General features: G+C 45.4%; 1 protein-coding gene across 9 annotated transcripts in view; it reads right to left on the reverse strand.

The window, feature by feature from the left end:
• The window catches only part of fryl (furry homolog, like), a 599,764-nt gene that overhangs the window by 366,619 nt on the left and 214,289 nt on the right, over window positions 1-18,856 (reverse strand). For all 9 annotated transcript variants that reach the window (XM_085969926.1, XM_085969925.1, XM_085969924.1 and 6 more), the window contains one exon: window positions 2,538-2,737. In XM_085969926.1, coding sequence (XP_085826052.1) covers window positions 2,538-2,657 — 120 coding nt within the window. In that variant the 5' untranslated portion in view covers window positions 2,658-2,737. The remainder of the gene's footprint in view (window positions 1-2,537; window positions 2,738-18,856) is intronic.

Consider the following 18,856-nt stretch of genomic DNA (forward strand, 5'->3'; position numbering starts at 1 on the left):
ATAAGGGGGAACCAGTGGATGTAGTGTATTTGGAGAAAACAGAGTAGGAATAAACGGGTCATTTTCGGGTTGGCAGGCTATAACTAGTGGGATACCACAAGGATCAGTGCTTGGGCCTCAGCTTATTTACAATCTATATCAATGACTTGGATGAGGGGACCGAATGTAATGTATCCAAGTTTACTGATGATACAAAGCTAGGTGGGAAAGTAAGTTGTGAAGAGGCTGCAAAGGGATAGAGACAGGTTAACTGAGTGGGCAAGAACATGGCAGATGGAATATAATGTGGAGAAATGTGAAGTTATCCACTTTGGTAGGAAAAAGAGAAAAGCTGAATATTTAAATGGTGAGAGATTGGGAAATGTTAATATTCAGAGGAACCTGGGTGTCCTTGTACACAAATCACTGAAAGTTAACATGCAGGTACAGCAAACAATTTGGAAAGCAAATGGCATGTTAGCCTTTATTACAAAAGGATTGGAGTAAGAGAGTAAAGAAGTCTTACTGCAATTATACAGGGCCTTGGTGAGACCACACCTAAAGTGCTGTGTACAGTTTTGGTCTCCTTACCCAAGGAAGGATATACTTGCCTTAGAGGGAGTGCAATGAATGTTCACCAGACTGATTCCTGGGATGGGGGAAATGTCTTATGAAAGAAAGACTTGGAAGACTTGCATTTATATAGCGCCTTTCAGGACCACCGGACATCCCAAAGCGCTTTACAGCCAATTAAATACTTTTTGAAGTGTAGTCACTGTTGTAATTTAGGAAACATGGCAGCAAATTTGCACTCAACAAGCTCCCACAAACAGCAATGTGATAATGACCAGATAATCTATTTTTGCTATGTTGATTGAGGGATAAATATTGGCCAGGACACCAGGGATAACTCCCCTACTTCTCTTCGAAATAGTGCCATGGAATCTTCTACGTGCACCCGAGAGCACAGACGGGGCCTCGGTTTAACGGCTCATCCAAAAGACGGCACAGACGACAGTGCAGCACTCCCTCAGTACTGCTCTGGAGTGTCGGCCTAGATTTTTGTGCTCAAGTCTCTGGTGCTTGAACCCACAACCTTCTGACTCAGAGGAGAGGATGCTACCAACTGAGCCACTAGCTGACACTATGAGGAGAGATTGAGGAGACTAGTTCCATATTCGCTAGAATTTAGAAGAACGAGAGGTGATCTCATTGAACCATATAAAATTCTTACAGGGCTTGACAGGGTAGATGCTGGGAGGATATTTCCCTGGTTGGAGAGTCTAGAACTAGGGGTCACAGTCTCAGAATAAGGGGTTGGCCATTTAGGATTGAGATGAGGAGAAATTTCTTCATTAAAAGAGTTTTGAACCTTTGGAATTCGCTACCCCAGAGGGCTGTGGAGGCTCAGTCGTTGAATATATTCAAGACAGAGATCGATAGATTTTTGGATATTAAGGGAATCAAGGGATATGGGGATAATGCAGGAAGGTGGAGTTGAGGTAGATGATCAGCCATGATGTTATTGAATGGCTGGGCAGACTCGAAGGGCTGAATGGCCGACTCCTGCTCCTATTCCTTATGTTCTTCCTACATTCTCCTGCCTAGTATTTCAACTTTTAGTTATTTTCTGAATAGCATGCCTTTTTCATCTAATTTTCTCCTATCCACAGTGAGGATCAATCTATATAATTAAAAGCTGTGTGCGGCATGCTGCAGAGGCACACATCAAGGGAGGCAAAGCTTTGTAGGGCAAAAAAGCCAAGGTTCAAATAACCACTATCTGTTAAGGTAACCATGCTGATTGGTTTAGAAAACCAACTGACTAAATACAAACCAAGCATAAACTTGTTCCATGCACTAGACAAGTACTAATCAACAACCAGCTCCACAGAATCAACCAAACCACTTTATTAATGCCCTCCCTGCAAATTAGTATTCATGTACTGCATACTTGACCAAATGGTTCAAACAATTTTCCTCCAATTGCTTTTGGCAGCCATATTTTTAAGCAAGAAATCACACAACACCAGGTTATAGTCCAACAGCTTTATTTGAAAGCTCCGAAAGCTTGTGATTTCAAATAAAGCTGTTGCACTATAACCTGGTGTTGTGTGATTTCTTACATTTGTCCACCCCAGTCCAACTCCGGCATCTCCACACCATATTTTTAAGCCACTGACTATATACATCGAAACATGAAATTGGTAACATAATAAACAATAACTTGCATTTACATAGTGCTTTTAAAGTACAAAAATATCCCAAGATGCTTCACAGATGAGGAAAGGGAACAGAGATCCAGCCTTCGAGACACAGTTAGGAAAGGTGACTGAAAACTTGGTTGAAGAGATTTTTTTGAAATGCAGTGAGGGAGGTAAAGAGTTAGGAGTTTAGAGAGGATTTTCTAGAGAGTAGGGGTTCTTCTGCCTGGGGTTGGGGTGAAAAGATGTAAAGGGAAACAAATCAATAGACCCTGCTTCCCGAGGGGGGAAGACGACAAGAAAATCAATCACCTTCCCTCTTTTTAATTTTTTTAAAACTAGAATTTGACTTACCAATGGTTCAGCCATCACAACTTCAATCTTTTTTTCAGCCTGAACTGTGAATTCTGCGAAGAGGCTCTTAATAACATACTCCCCAGGTTTGATGTCCGGGTCAATGGTAATATTTGACATGGTGACACTCTTCTTTTCCCAGGTGGGATTACTACCTGGAGAAATACGACACCTGGTTACAGTGCTAACAGGTGCTGATGCTGCATGAAAACACAAAGGAAGAGAATTATTTATGATGGGTGGCCAGCAGGAAATGAGCAATGCAATATTGTGAGCTTCTTAAAACTAGGACAACAGAAGATTATATCAATCAGCAAATTAGCTTACATTTCTACAGAATTCCTAACAAAGAATAACATCTCAGAGCATTTTAGAAAACAAAAAAAGGTAGACATTGAGCATGAGGGGGGAAAAAGTCATTTGGAGCGGAGGGCATGAAGGCACAATTAAAACAGTAAGGCTTTTTAGACACTTTTGACAGCAGAGAGTGACAAGATGAATAGATTTTGAAACCGAATTCCAGAGACCAAGGACAAAACGGCTGAAAGAATGGCATAGATAGTGGCATGCCGGGAGCAGGGAACAAGTTAATAATCCTATGACAAGGGAGTGGAGAATGTGCGGGATTGTATGGTTGTAAATCAATCAATCAGGTAGAGTGGACAAGGCATGGAGAGATTTTGAAGTGAGCACGAGGATCTTAAATCATTTGTTTGGCAAGGGTGGAAGTAATGGGTGTGTGGATCTTTGCATGGGGGAGAACATAGGCTACTTAATGCTGAATAAGTTGAATTTGTCGAGCCAATGATGCCAGCAAGCAGAAGGTTGAAGAAGTCAAGTCTTGTGAAGTGATAAAGATGCAATTTGGATTTCACAGCAGTGAGGGAGAGACTGTGGTGAAGGCAGGAAATGTTCAAGAGGTGAAAGGAAGGAATCTTGGTAACAGGTTGATGTGAGAAAGGAAGCTCAGCTTGGGGGTTAGAGAGGACACCAAGGTTCAGCAAATCAAGAATTAGCCTTACAGAGGAAAGAAGACCAGATGAGGCCGAGACAGCTATGCAGATGGCCTCCATTTTGGATACAAACAAATTCATGAGCTTTTTTCATTTAGTATCATCAGTGGGGAAAAAAGAGTGTGGAAGCAGGTGTTCAGGAGAGAGAGTATACGATGGAGGGAACAAGTTTGGAGTTGTTATTACCCTCCAGGATGAACTTGGAATAGGAGGATTGTGTGTGGAAAGGGTGCAATATAACTGCTCAAAGCCAAATCTGGCACGGGTCAGTCAGGATGGTTGTATACCATTTCTAATTTACAAATTTGAGAACATGTCAACAAGACTGGACCAGTGGGGGCAGTGAGCGTGAGATACCATCCAGGATCTGGTGGGAACGAGAGTCAGAAGTGGAAGTAAGAGAGTTTTAGATCAATTCTATTATTATCATATGTGGCACTTCTAAGGGGATTAAGGCATAGTATTTTGCAGTAGCAAAGGGAGGTAGTAGAAAGGTTTGTGGAAATCAGAAGGATGTGTAGGAGGAAGAGATTGGAGAATCTCCTATCAGTCACACAGACTTTCAAGGAAGTGAGGTCTTGAGGAAGACAAGAATGTCAAGGAAATCAGAAGTGGATGAGATGAGCTCACGCAAAGATTGCAATTGCCAAGGATGAAGAGTTGCTTAGGGCAAAAACAGAGAAGACTGGAGAAAGAGGAATTGCAAGTCCAATATCCAAAATATAGGTTATAAAACAAAGTCACATACAAAATTGGAACTCTGTTACAACAAATCAGGCTGATTTATATCCACAATATATCTAGGAGACTTGTTTTTAAGTTATCCCCCCTTTTCTGTTTCACTGATTTTACCTGCCGCCCTCCCCCCACCCCTTATTTCCCAGTCCAGGTATTACTGTTTCTTTTAGGTGGGATGGGCAATAAATGCTGGCCTTGCCAGCAACGCCCACATCCCAAGAATTCATTAAAAAAAATTAATACTGCAGTACCTAAAGTTAAGTATATTTCAGAAGAATCCATGGAAAGACTCCATTGGTTGACTACTGTAAAGATACTACCTTCTTGGCCATGAAAAAGTGGAAAGCACCCATGTCTATAGAATTAAGTTATAGGGCCAAAACAGGATCCTGCACCACCTCAAACTGCTAGTTAAATTTCTCATGCATTAATCAGCGTTCTGCTATTCTAGTACAAACGACACTTAGAAGTTTATTTTAATCAATTTAATAGTAGTGTAGCAGCAACAACAACAACTTGTATTTATATAGCGCCTTTAACGTCGTAAAACATCCCAAGGCGCTGCACAGGAGCATTATCAAACAAAATTTGACACTGAGCCACGTAAGATGATGTTATGGCAAATGACCATAGAAACACAGAAGATAGGAGCAGGAGTAGGCCATTCGGCCCTTCGAGCCTGCTCCGCCATTCAATGAGATCATGGCTGATCATCCAAATTCAGTACCCGGTCCCTGCCTTCTCCCCATATCCCTTGATCCCTTTAGCCTTAAGAAATATATCCAACTCTTTCTTGAATATACTTAATGAACTGGCCTCCATCGCCCTCTGTGGCAGAGAATTCCACAGGTTCACCACTCTCTGGGTGAAGAAATTCCTCCTCATTTCAGTCCTAAATGGCTTACCCCTTATCCTTAGACTATGACCCCTGGTTCTGGACTCCCCGGCCATCAGAAACATCCTTCCTGCATCGAGTCTGTCCAGGCCTGACAGAATTTTTTAGGTTTCGATGAGATCCCCTCTCAATCTTCTAAACTCCAGTGAGTATAAGCCCAATCGACACAATCTCTCCTCATACGTATTCCCTGCCATCCCAGGTATCAGCCTGGTGAATCTTCGCTGCACTCCTTCCATGGCAAGAACGTCCTTCCTCAGGTAAGGTGACCAAAACTGCACACAATGCTCAAGGTGTGGTCTCACCAAGGCCCTGTACAACTGCAGCAAGACATCCTTGTTCCTGTACTCGAACCCTCTTGCTACAAAGGCCAACATACCATTTGCCTTCTTAATCGCCTGCTGCACCTGCATGCTTACCTTCAGCGACTGGTGTACAAGAACACCCAGGTCTCTCTGCACTTCCCCTTCTCCCAATCTATTGCCATTCAAATAATAATCTGCCTTCCTGTTTTTGCCACCAAAGTGGATAACCTCACATTTATCCACATTATAGTGCATTTGCCATGTTTCTGCCCAATCACCCAACCTGTCCAAATCGTGCTGGAGTTTCACGACATCCTCCTCACAGCATACCCTCCCACCCAGCTTTGTGTCGTCTGCAAATTTGGAGATATTACATCCAATTCCCTTGTCCAGATCATTAATATATATTGTGAACAGCTGGGGTCCTAGGACCGATCCTTGCGGTACCCCACTAGTCACTGCCTGCCACTCGGAAAACGACCTGTTTATTCCAACTCTTTGCTTTCTGTCCGCCAACCAGTTCTCTATCCAAGTCAATACCTTGCCCCCAATCCCATGTGCCTTAATTTTGCACGCTAATCTCTTATGCGGGACCTTATCGAAAGCCTTCTGAAAGTCCAAATACACCACATCCACTGGTTCTCCCTTATCTATTTTACCAGTTACATCCTCAAAAAATTCCAGTAGATTAGTCAAGCATGATTTACCTTTTGTAAATCCATGTTGACTTTGTCCGATCCCGTCACTGCTTTCCAAGTGCTCTGCTATTACATCTTTTATAATGGACTCTAGCATTTTCTCCACTACCGATGTCAAGCATACCGGTCTATAATTCCCCACCTTTTCTCTACCACCTTTTTTGAATAGTGGGGTAACATTAGCTACCCGCCAATCCATGGGTACTGTTCCAGAGTCTATCGAGTTCTGGAAGATGACCAGCAATGCATCTACTATTTCTAGGGCCACTTCCTTAAGTACCCTGCGATGTAGATTATCAGGCCCTGGGGATTTATCGGCCTTCAATCCCGTCAATTTCCCTAACACCATTTCCCTACAAATACTGATTTATTTCAGTTCCACCCTTTCATCAGACCCTATGTTCCCCGGCATCTCTGGGAGGTTATTTGTGTCCTCCTTTGTGAAGACAGAACCAAAATATGTATTTAGTTGGTCTGCCATTTCTTTGTTCCCCATTATAAATTCCGATTCTGACTGCAAGGGACCTACGCTTGACTTCACCAATCTTTTTCTCTTCACATATCTATAAAAGCTTTTACAGTCAGTTTTTATGTTCTCTGCAAGCTTACTCTCATATTCTATTTTCCCTTTCTTAATTAATCCCTTTGTCCTCCTTTGTTGAATCCTAAACTGCTCCCAATCCTCAGGATTATTGCTTTTTCTGGCCAATTTATATGCCCTCTCCTTGGACCTTATGCTATCCCTAATTTCCCTTGTTAGCCACGGTTGGGTCACCTTTTTTGTTTTATTTTTATGCCAAACTGGGATGAACAAATTCTGTAGTTCATCCATTCGGTCTTTGAATGTTTGCCATTGCCTATCCACCGTCAACCCTTTGAGTGCCGTTCCCCAATCAATCCTACCCAACTCGCTTCTCAGACCATCGTAGTTTCCTTTATTTAAATTGAGGACCCTAGTCTCCGAGTCAACTACTTCATTCTCCATCTTAATGAAGAATTCGATCATATTATGATCGCTCCGACCCAAGGGGCCTCGTACAACAAGATTGCTAATTAATCCTTTCTCGTTACATAATACCCAGTCTAAGATGGCCTGATCTCTGGTTGGTTCCTCGACATATTGGTCCAGGAAACCATCCCGTAAACACCAAAGCTTGGTCAATGAGGTAGGTTTTAAGGAGTGTCTTAAAGGAGGCAAGAGAGGTAGCGAGGCGGAGAGGTTTAGGGAGGGAATTCCAGAGCTTAGGGCCTTGGCATAGAAACATAGAAGATAGGAGCAGGAGTAGGCCATTCGGCCCCTTCAGCCTGTTCTGCCATTTAATGAGATCATGGCTGATCATCCAAATTCAGTACCCTGTCCCTGCCTTCTCCACATATCCCTTGAGCCTTAAGAAATATATCTAACTCCTTCTTGAATATATTTAATGAATTGGCCTCAACTGCCTTGTGTGGTAGAGAATTCCACAGGTTCACCACTCTCTGGGTGAAGAAATTCCTCCTCATCTCTGTCCTAAATGGCTTACCCCTCATCTTTAGACTGTGACCCCTGGTTCTGGACTCCCCCGCCATCGGGAACATCCTTCCTGCATCTAGTCTGTCTAGTCCTGTTAGAACTTTATAAGTTTCAATGAGATCCCCTCTCATTCTTCTAAACTCTAGCGAATACAAGCCCAATCGACCCAATCTCTCTTCATACGTCATTCCTGCCATCCCAGGTATCAGTATGGCGAATCTTCGCTGCACTCCCTCCATGGCAAGAACATCCTTCCTCAGATAAGGTGACCAAAACTGCACACAATACTCAAGGTGTGGTCTCACCAAGGCCCTGTACTTGCTCCTGTTCTCGAATCCTCTCGATATGAAGGCCAACATACCATTTGCCTTCTTAACCGCCTGCTGCACCTGCACGTTTACCTTCAGCGACTGGTGCACAAGGACACCCAGGTCTCGTTGCACTTCCCCTTTTCCCAATCTATTGCCGTTCAGATAATAATCTGTCTTCCTGTTTTTGCCACCAAAGTGGATAACCTCACATTTATCCACATTATACTGCATTTGCCATGCATCTGCCCAATCACCCAACCTGTCCAAATCATACTGGAATTTCTCTGCATCCTCCTCACAGCACACACGCCCACACAGCTTTGTGTCGTCTGCAAACTTGGAGATATTACATCTAGTTCCCTCGTCCAGATCATTAATATATATTGTGAATAACTAGGGTCCTAGCACCGATCCCTGCAGTACCCCACTAGTCACTGCCTGCCACTCTGAAAAAGACCCGTTTATTCCAACTCTTTGCTTCCTGTCTGCCAACCAGTTCTCTATCCAAGTCAGTACCTTACCCCCAATCCCATGTGCTTTAACTTTGCACGCTAATCTCTTATGCGGGCAGTTGAAGGCACGGCCACCAATGGTGGAGCGATTATAATTGGGGATGCTCAAGAGGCCAGAATTAGAGGAGCGCAGATATCTCGGGCGTGGGGGAGGGGGTTGTGGGGCTTGAGGAGATTACAGAGATAGGGAGAGTTGAGGCCATGGAGGGACTTGAAAACAAGGATGAGAATTTTAAAATCGAGGCGCTGCTTAACCAGGGGCCAATGTAGGTCAGTGAGCACAGGGGTGATGGATGAATGGGACTTGGTGCAAGTTAGGACACGGGCAGCAGAGTTTTGGATGACTTCGAGTTTACGGAGGGTAGAACGTGGGAGGCCACCCAGGAGTGCGTTGGAATAGTCAAGTCTAGAGGTAACAAAGGCCTGGATGAGGGTGTGAACAGCAGATGAGATGAGGCAGGGGTAGAGACGGGCGATGTTCCGGGGGTGGAAATAGGCGGTCTTAGTGATGGTGCAGGTATGTGGTCGGAAGCTCATTTCGGGGTCAAATATGACACCAAGGTTGCGAACAGTCTGGTTCAGCCTCAGACAGTTGTCAGGGAGAGGGATGGAGTCGGTGGCTGAGGAACGGAGTTTGTGGTGGGGCCGAAGACAATGGCTTCGGTCTTCCCACTATTTAGTTGGAGTAAATTTCTGCTCCTCCAGTACTGGATGTAGTACAAACTAAAGCCAATTCAAATCAACTCCGAATTAACCATTCATCGGAGGAGCCGAGTGCCTCAGTAATGCAGTGCCAGTGATGGAGGCTGATTAACAGGATTACATGTAGTTACTAGCCATCGCTCAGGCTGGAAGATTTCATTGGCCCAGATTTTGCGGTAAAAATAACGGTGAGGCTATCAGCACTCACTGTTATTAAAGTGTAAATCGGATAGCAATTTCCAGCGACTGCACATGCACAGTTAAACACTAAAATTAGGAGGTTGCTGTCTGAGTTGCGGTGCTCCTGCAGAAGCTTCGCTACACCGGTATCTCGCCAAGAGACTCAGCATTGAAACACATGCAACTGCGCGATGTTGGGGTAATTACATGATAGACACCCACTAAACACGCCAGAAAAAGTTAGGGTTTGTCCATTCCAGTCAAAGTGAATTTTTAATGCATGATGAGTCTGAATTACTGCCAAACCACCTCTGTGGCACTAAAAAAATAACTTTTACAAGTGTGGCGTCTCATTCCTTCAGATTTTAATTATTATTGGAGATTTTTAAAAATCAAAAAATTTAAATACTTTTTTTTTCTCTCTCTTAACCTCATCTTTCTTTTGCTTTCTGTACATGATTTGTTATTGAATTAACTTTTTAACTTGCACTTCCTGGTTCAAACTCTATGTGTCTCAGTGTGGATTCTTCAATCTGATTGGTTAAGGAGATGCACAGTTGCTTTGCCTGTTCACACAAGTCCCAGATTCTCTCTAGAGGACACTGTGCTGTTTTGGATTTCTAATTACTAGAACTTCCAGTGCAAAGTCCATCGAAAGTCTGTGGGCAAGTGTAAGTGCAATGTACGACTAGCGCCATTGGTTTGCCACTGACTGCAAAATCCGAGCCATTATCTTTTTCTCGAAGTACTGTGTTTTTCCCCTCTTTAGGATGTTCATGACTCCTACATGAGCAAGACAGAGCTGTAAGCTAAACCGGCTACTGACGCTGTCTTTAGCGTCCACTGCTTATAGCGGGCAAATCGGATTAACACCAATGCACCCACTATAAATGGTGGAAACGACACTTCTGAAACTTTAAAGTAATACTACAATTTTAGTTTAACTATACGCAAATAATTTTGGTTTGTTCATTTTGCATATTTGCTCTACCATTAGTGCATTTGTAGTAACGTTACATTAAATGCATCAACTTTATTTAAAAATGCTCACAGTAAAGGAAAGCACGACTGTGGACTGCTTCTGACTCCAAAGCATTAGCTCCCCAAATTCTCAGCTTGCCGGTTTCAAATCCACCGTTGAATATTCTGGAACCTGCACTTAAACTTATAGCCTCTTATTTGTAGTACAGAGCAAAACTGGAACCTGAATATCCACGTCAGGAGACAAGCTATCCGCCCTTTAATGTCTAAATCGGAGAACTGGCATACATATAGAGCGCTGTCCCCTTAATGGAATCAGTTAGGGTAGAATGTTTTGATTCCCTTAAGCAGAACAATCCTAGATATCCCCCAAAGTATGCACAGAATAAGTCAGTCAGTTCTCACAGTGCTTGCTCCCAGTGTCAAGAGTTCTTAAATTACATCGCAGGATATAATGCCGATTAGTTTCACTGATTCCTTCAAATGGAATCTTGCAATTTCCTTAAAACTGAAAAAAAGATAAGTGGAATAAATTGCTTTTTTTCTTGCAATTCCAGGGATAATTTTCTTAATCGCGTCCCTTAAACAGACTTCAATGCAGTAGCTTTACAATATAATTTTTGAAGGTAAATGCTCTCAATGTAAGCACTCATTTTGACTTTTATTCTTTTATGGTTGGAGAATATCACAACTATTTCATCTATTCTTCACATTTATGTATTCCACTTTATGATGCTCAAAGTCTAAAGTTTGTATAATAAAATAATAGGCAATTCTTGCTACTCTTTCAAAATTAAATGAGCAAATGGCTTCTGAAAAATACTAATCCACTTGACGCTTCTCAGAACTCATTAACTGAGCGGTCACCTTGACAATTTACAATAATCCATCATTTTTGGTAATTAGAGTAATATACAGTGAACATATGTCTTTCATATAAATTGTATGACAATTTTCAATCATAACACTTAGTGGAGCAGGAAATGTCTGACCAGTGAGTAGATGGTTGCTAGGAGCAGCACATAGTGTTTTGGCAAATTAAGGGAAGAGTAAAACAACATAATTGGCTCTTAAGCAGTTCACGAGTTCAAAAGGCAATGTTTTCAGTGCCACAGAAGATTAACAGATTCTCACACCCACAGGCAGTACCAGGCAATTCACTGTGCATTTGGCGAACGTTTCCTTCCCATAGTAAACTCGGCGACTGTTACATCAATTTCACACAGTTACAGTACAATTTTTTCCAATTTTCTCATACTTATGTACAGTTTCATAAGCAGCTTTTGAACCACTTTAATCTGAGCAGGTGCTGGTGTCTGCTGATTTTTCTTTCTGGCCATTAGGTTACTTAGATCCTGCCGGTTTGAAGTGCCAGGCAATGACTATCTCCAACAAGCGAGAGTTTAACCACCGCCCCTTGACATTCAATGGCATAACCATCGCCAAATCCCCCACCAACATCATCTTGGGGGTCACCATTGACCAGAAGCTTAACTGGACCAGCCACATAAATACTGTGGCAACAAGAGCAGGTCAGAGGCTGGGTATTCTGCAGCGAGTGTCACACCTTCTGACTCCCCAAAGCCTTTCCACCATCTACAAGGCACAAGTAAGGAGTGTGATAGAATACTCTCCACTTGCCCGGATGAGTGCAGCTCCAACAACACTCAAGAAGCTCGACACCATCCAGGACAAAGCAGCCCGCTTGATTGGCACCCCATTTTCCACCTTAAACATTCACTCCCTCCACCACCGGCGTACCGTGGCTGTGTACCATCTACAAGATGCACTGCAGCAACTCGCCAAGGCGTCTTCGGCAGCACCTTCCAAACCTGCGACCTCTTCCACCTATAAGGACAAGGGCAGCAGATGCATGGGAACACCATCACCTCCAAGTCACACACCATCCTGACTTAGAAGTACATCGCTGGGTCAAAATCCTGGAACTCCCTCCCTAACAGCACTGTGGGAGTACCTTCACCACAAGGACTGTAGTGGTTCAAGGCGGCGGCTCACCACCACCTTCTCAAGGGCAATTAGGGATGGGCAATAAATGCTGGCCTTACCAGCGTCGCCCACATCCCATAAACGAATTTTAAAAAGGATTGAACATGCATGATGAAAAGGAAACTATTCGAGCCTGGAAACTGGATACTGTTAAAGTGGCAGAGGGCGTCGGAAGAGTCACAGATGTAGGTGGGAAGAGACTGGTTGAGTCCTCGGCCTCCTACACTGTTCCAATGAAAGAACAGCAATTCATCTTTCGATTAGGCACTTTATAGCCTTCTGGACTCAACACGGAGTTCAACAATTTCAAATCATAATCACTGCCTCCATTTTTTGGGACAGCAATGGTTGGTAATGATTCTGCTATTCCCACTTACACCTCCTCTAGACCAATTTTTTGCTTCTTTACTTGTTCCAGTACCATCCCCATTTTCCTTGCACCATCATCTCTTTTGTCATTTAATCTCTCCTGCCTTCCACCTTATCACAGACCTTCCCTTTTGTTCTTTCCTCTCCCTGCCTCGGTACCTGCTTAAAACCTGTTACATGTCTAACTTTTTCCAGATTTGATGAAAGGTCATCAACCTGAAACGTTAACTTTGTTTCTCTCTCCACAGATGCTGCCTAACCTGCCGAGTATTTCCAGCATTTTCTGTTTTTCTATATTTAAAAAAAAGCACATTTCTCTTAAATGTTTACGTTCTAAAATTAGGTTCTTTTATAGAATGACATAATTGTAAACTAGTCAGTTACAAAAAAGTAGCTCTCTGTAATCTGTGAAAAGTTCATGATGTATATGGGTAGTTTGCCATAGATTTTGTCCTGGCACACACAACACATTTCTACATACAGGAAACTCTTTGGTATCCGGCACCGACACGACTGGGATGGTGCCAGTTGATTAAAAATTCCGGATAACGAAGAAAGGACATGGAGTGACAATGACCCAAGGTACGAGAGCCCCGTTCCGCGGGCACAGGTGCCGGAGCCCCGTTCCGCGGGCACAGGTGCCGGAGCCCCGTTCCGCGGGCACAGGTGCCGGAGCCCCGTTCCGCGGGCACAGGTGCAGGAGCCCCGTTCCGCGGGCACAGGTGCCGGAGCCCCGTTCCGCGGGCACAGGCACAGGTACTGGGGACCAGGTTACACAACCAGAGGTGCAGGAGCCATGATTACATGGCAAAAGGTACGAGAACCCCGGTTACACAGCCACAAATATACAGTATACGGAAGCCTCAAAACCTACTCCAGAATTTTGCCAGTTATTAGAGAATTCCGGATAATTAGGTACCGTTTAAACAAGAGTTTCCTGTAACATGATTCTATAATATTTCTGTCCAAATTTTGCTTCTAGATTTTAAAAAATGTGTACTATGACATAATTATCTTAGAAATGCTGGAGTACTAAGACAATCAACTGAAGTAAATTTGCAAACAGTGGACAAACGTCACGTGATGAAACCTCCAAGAATACATCCAACCAGAGTTGGCAACCTATGCATGACCCAAGTGGCCATTCTTAATGTAAGCCTAGAGAGTAAATATTGCAGGCTATTTGACTGAGGAAGCATCACAGCTTAGCCGAATGCTTTTTATTCACCTAACATCCACAATCTCAAAGTCTGTAGATGGTACAGAAATTGGAAAGAGTTCTCTATATTATTCAAAACTGTCTATCAGATCTGTATAGATTCACTTTTGGCACAGCCATTTTCCAGTACAGTATTTTGGTAGGCATCTGAAAACTGAGACAGCTTTGGTTGCACATTTCTGGAGTCCCCTATGATGATGGAATATGTACTTATACTTCCAATTCGAAAGCAGTAGAAGACAAAATGTCCACAGGGAGGAAATTAAAAATCTGGAAATATATTTGAATAAGTACTCAGGCAAGTCAATCACCTCTAGTGCATCTCCTAGCAGCTGGTTGAAGAGAGCAATATTCATAAGCTCTTGCCTACCTGCTCCCTGGTTGATAAGTGTAGAGAAGCAAAAAATAATGCGCTTAATTCGGAAGAAAAATAGGTGATCAGAACTTCCCAGAATACAAAGTGGAAAATTAATTTGCTTGTTAAACATTATGTATTTCAATGCCTTATTGCCAATTCATTTTGTGGATTTTTATTGTAAAATCCAGAAACATTGTATAACATAATGCGACAGAATGGAATAGTTATATGCTCTGATACACGCTTAAGAGATGAAACGTCACTGTCAGTACTTTTAGTCCTTTGAACTTATTTCTCTTGTTCCCAGTAAATATCTTAAATGCCAATGTATCAAAATCAAGATTTATTCCACAGTCCCCTCCTCTACGTCATCAGTCCTTTGAACCTTGGTTATATATTTAGGTTTCTCAAAAAGGAATGCATTTATATCAAATTTATATTAAATCCAAAAACTGGTTCCGTTATCAAGATGGCAGAATCGTGTACGTGCATTTTCATGGTCCTATAGCTCTGCCATCAGGAAAAAGAGAATCACTTTAACATCTTGGTGGAAAGCGGAAGGGGGGGCCACCACTGACCAGAAATAACAACAGAAAATGCTGGAAAAACTCAGCAGGCCAGGCAACATCCGTGGAGAGAAATTAGAGTCAACGTTTCAGGTCAAAACCCTTTATCAAGACCAATAAAGAGGCACAGGGGATGAAATAGATTAAGAGGCCGGGAATAGATTAAGAGGCAAGCTTCATCAACTCTTGGACACCAACACCCCTCCAGAACCACCTTCCCCTTCACTTTCCTCTGAACCCCCCCGCCCTTCTCCCAATCTCACCCCCTGCCACGTTTTCACTATCCCCTCTGACCTTCCACTCTCTGACCCCGAACGATCAGTCCTCATCCCCTTACGCCCCCACCTCAATGAATTTCGAGCTCGGCACGACGTCGAGCTCTTCTTCCGCCGCCTTCGTCTCCGTGCCCACTTCTCTGGCCAGGAGTCTTCCCCCCCGCACGACTGACCCTTTCTCCCGCTTTCAGAATTCCCGTTCTACCTGGACCCCTCCCCCTGGCCTCTTACCCTCTGGATCTTTTCATCACCAACTGCTGCCGTGACATCGGCCGTCTCCATTTCTCTGCTCCCCTCACTCACTCCAACCTACCTCCCTCTGAACTTGCAGCACTCCATTCTCTTAGATCCAACCCTGACATTGTCATTAAACTTGCTGACAAAGATGGTGCTGTTGTTGTTTGGCGAACTGACCTCTACCTAGCGGAAGCTGAACGCCAACTCTCCGACACCTCCTCCTACCTCCACCTGGACCATGACCCCACTACTGAACATCAAACCCCCGTTTCCAAGACTGTCATTGACCTCATCTCCTCTGGAGATCTTCCCCCTGCGGCCACCAACCTCATAATTCCCCAATCCCGCACAGCCCGCTTCTACCTCCTTCCCAAGATCCACAAACAGGACTGCCCTGGTAGACCCATCATTTCAGCCTATTCTTGCCCCAAGGAACTTATCTCTTCCTATCTCGACTCTATAATTTCTCCCCTTGTCCAGTCTCTTCCCACCTACATCCGCGACTCTTCAGACACCCTCCGCCACTTTAACAGTTTCCAGTTTCCTGGCCCCAACCGCTTCCTTTTCACCATGGACGTACAATCCCTCTACAACTCCATCCCCACCAGGATGGCCTGAGGGCGCTCCGCTTCTTCCTTGAACAGAGGCCCGACCAGTCCCCATCCACCACTACCCTCCTCCGCCTGACTGAACTTGTTCTCACATTGAACAACTTCTCCTTTAACTCCACTCATTTCCTCCAAATCAAGGGTGTTGCTATGGGTACCCGCATGGGTCCTAGCTATGCCTGCCTTTTCGTGGGATATGTGGACCATTCTTTGTTCCAATCCTACTCAGGTCCCCTCCCTCACCTCTTTTTCCGATACATTGATGACTGTATCGGTGCCGTTTTCTGCTCTCGCCCTGAACGAGACAATTTCATTCACTTTGCCTCCAATTTCCACCCTTCCCTCACCTTCACATGGTCCATCTCTGACTCTTCCCTTCCCTTCCTCAACTTCTCCGTCTCCATCTCTGGGGATAGGTTATTGACCAATATTCACTACAAGCCCACTGACTCCCACAGCTACCTGGACTACACTTCCTCCCACCCCGCCTCCTGTAAGGACTCTATTCCATTCTCCCAGTTTCTCCATCTCCGCCGCATCTGCTCCGACGATGCCACCTTCCACAGCAGCGCTTCCGACATGTCTTCCTTTTTCCTCAACCGAGGATTCCCCTCTACCGTGGTTGACACGGCCCTCGACCGTGTCCGTTCTATCTCCCGCACTTCTGCCCTCACCCCTGCCCCTCCCTCCCGGAACCACGATAGGGTTCCCCTTGTCCTCACCTTTCACCCCACCAGCCTCCACATTCAACGGATCATCCTCCGCCATCTCCAAAGTGATCCCACCACCAAACGCATCTTCCCCTCCCCTCCCCTTTCAGCATTCCGTAGGGACCGCTCCCTCCGAGACACCCTAGTCCACTCCTCTGTCACCCCCAGCACCCCTTCCCCTTGCACCTTCCCGTGCAAGCGCAGGAGATGTAACACCTGCCCTTATACCTCCCCCCTTCCCACTGTCCAGAGCCAAAAACACCCCTTCCAGGTGAAACAGCAATTTACTTGTACTTCTTGCAATCTAGTATACTGTATTCGCTGCTCACGATGCGGTCTCCTCTACATTGGGGAGACCAAACGCAGATTGGGTGACCGCTTTGCAGAACACCTCCGTTCAGTCCGTAAGGGTGCCCCCAAGCTTCCGGTCGCCTGTCATTTTAATTCACCGCCCCATTCCCACTCGGACCTCATCGTCCTTGGCCTCTTGCATTGCTCCACGGAAGCTCAACGTAAACTCGAGGAACAGCACCTCATCTTCCGATTAGGCACTTTACAGCCTTCCGGACTCAATATCGAGTTCAACAATTTCAGATCATAACCTCGGCCCCTATTACATTTTTAGTTATATTTTTTATCCACACCTTTGTTTTGGTTTCCCCCCCCCCCCCGCCCCTTTCCTTTTTTTTCTCTCTCCCACATGGCAGCTGTCTCCCATTCTGCTCCAGCATCTGCAGTATTTTGCTATCAATTCAATTCAATTCAATTCAAATCGCTTTATTGGCATGACAAGTTACATCTTATGTTGCCAAAGCATCGGAAAACATTCATGTTTGTTCACAAAAATACAGATCTATCCATACAGTGTATAAACAGATATATTCCTGAGTGTATCTATCTATCTATATATATATATATATATATATATATAAAAGAGCTCTTCTGTCTGTCTGTCCCGATGTCTGTCCCAATGTCTGTCTGTCTGTCCGTCCGTTCTCTATACGTTTGGAAGTTACAGAGCGTAGCGACGCGCGCGTCGCCTCAAAAGAAAGCTTGCGATTCCGGACCGGTCATAGGCGTATTTACGTTTCGGCCGGACAAAAAATCCCGCCCGCGGTATCCCAAAAACGTTCAGCGTTCCGCTCATTAGCATCTCATTAGCGACCGTGTGACGTCGAGGTCCACCAATCGGACGGCGGGTTCCTTCCTACAGTTGAGTGTCGAGTGACCTCGACGATTGACCAATCCTATGCTTCGGTGACTCGACCGGTCGACCAATGTGTGTGTGGGCGGGCCTTATCCTTCTGAACCGAGGTGAGTGGCCGCCATCTTGATTTTCACAATTTTTTCCCCCACACTTTGTGTGTTAGGGAACTAAGGTAAATATTTTAATGATGTGTTAGGGAATTAAATAACAATTTAATGGTGGGGGGGAGAGCCTCGGGAAATCGCGGGGGGGGGGGGGGGGGAGCGCCTCGGGAAATCGCGGGGGGGGGGAGCCTCGGGAAATCGCGGGGCGCTCGCGCCGCCCGCGCAGACCGCGCATGCGCCGCCCGCCCGCAGCGGCCGTCCATCAGCCGCGCGATACGCGGGGGACCTCAGCTCCGGACCTCAGGCGCTAGGCAGGGGGAGGGGCCGGAGAGAGGGACAGAGGGGAGTGGGGGAGGGGAGGGGAGGGAGGGATAGGACAGGGAGAGGGAGAGGACATGACAGGGAGAGGGGGGGACACACAGGGGCAGGGAGACCAAGCGCCCCAAAATTGCCCACTGACCGTGCATGCCGCCGCCCGCCCGCCCACAGCGGCCGTCCATCAGCCGCGCCATACGCGGGGGACCTCAGCTCCGGACCTCAGGCACTAGGCAGGGGGAGGGGCCGGAGAGAGGGACAGAGAGGAGTGGGGGTGGGGGTGGGCGAGGGGAGGGAGGGAGGGAGGGAGACAGGGGAGGGGAGGGAGAGGAGGGGAGGGGAGGGAGGGATAGGACAGGGAGAGGACATGACAGGGAGAGGGGGGACACACAGGGGCAGGGAGACCAAGCGCCCCCAAAATTGCCCTCGCAACGCGGGGCTCCCCAGCTAGTATATATATAAAGCGGCTCTTCTGTCTGTCTGTCCGTTCTCTATA

The sequence above is a fragment of the Somniosus microcephalus genome, chromosome 2 (genome assembly GCF_052327205.1).
Source record: "Somniosus microcephalus isolate GS21.2 chromosome 2, FLI_Smic_1.0, whole genome shotgun sequence".
Taxonomy (NCBI): Eukaryota; Metazoa; Chordata; class Chondrichthyes; order Squaliformes; family Somniosidae; genus Somniosus; species Somniosus microcephalus.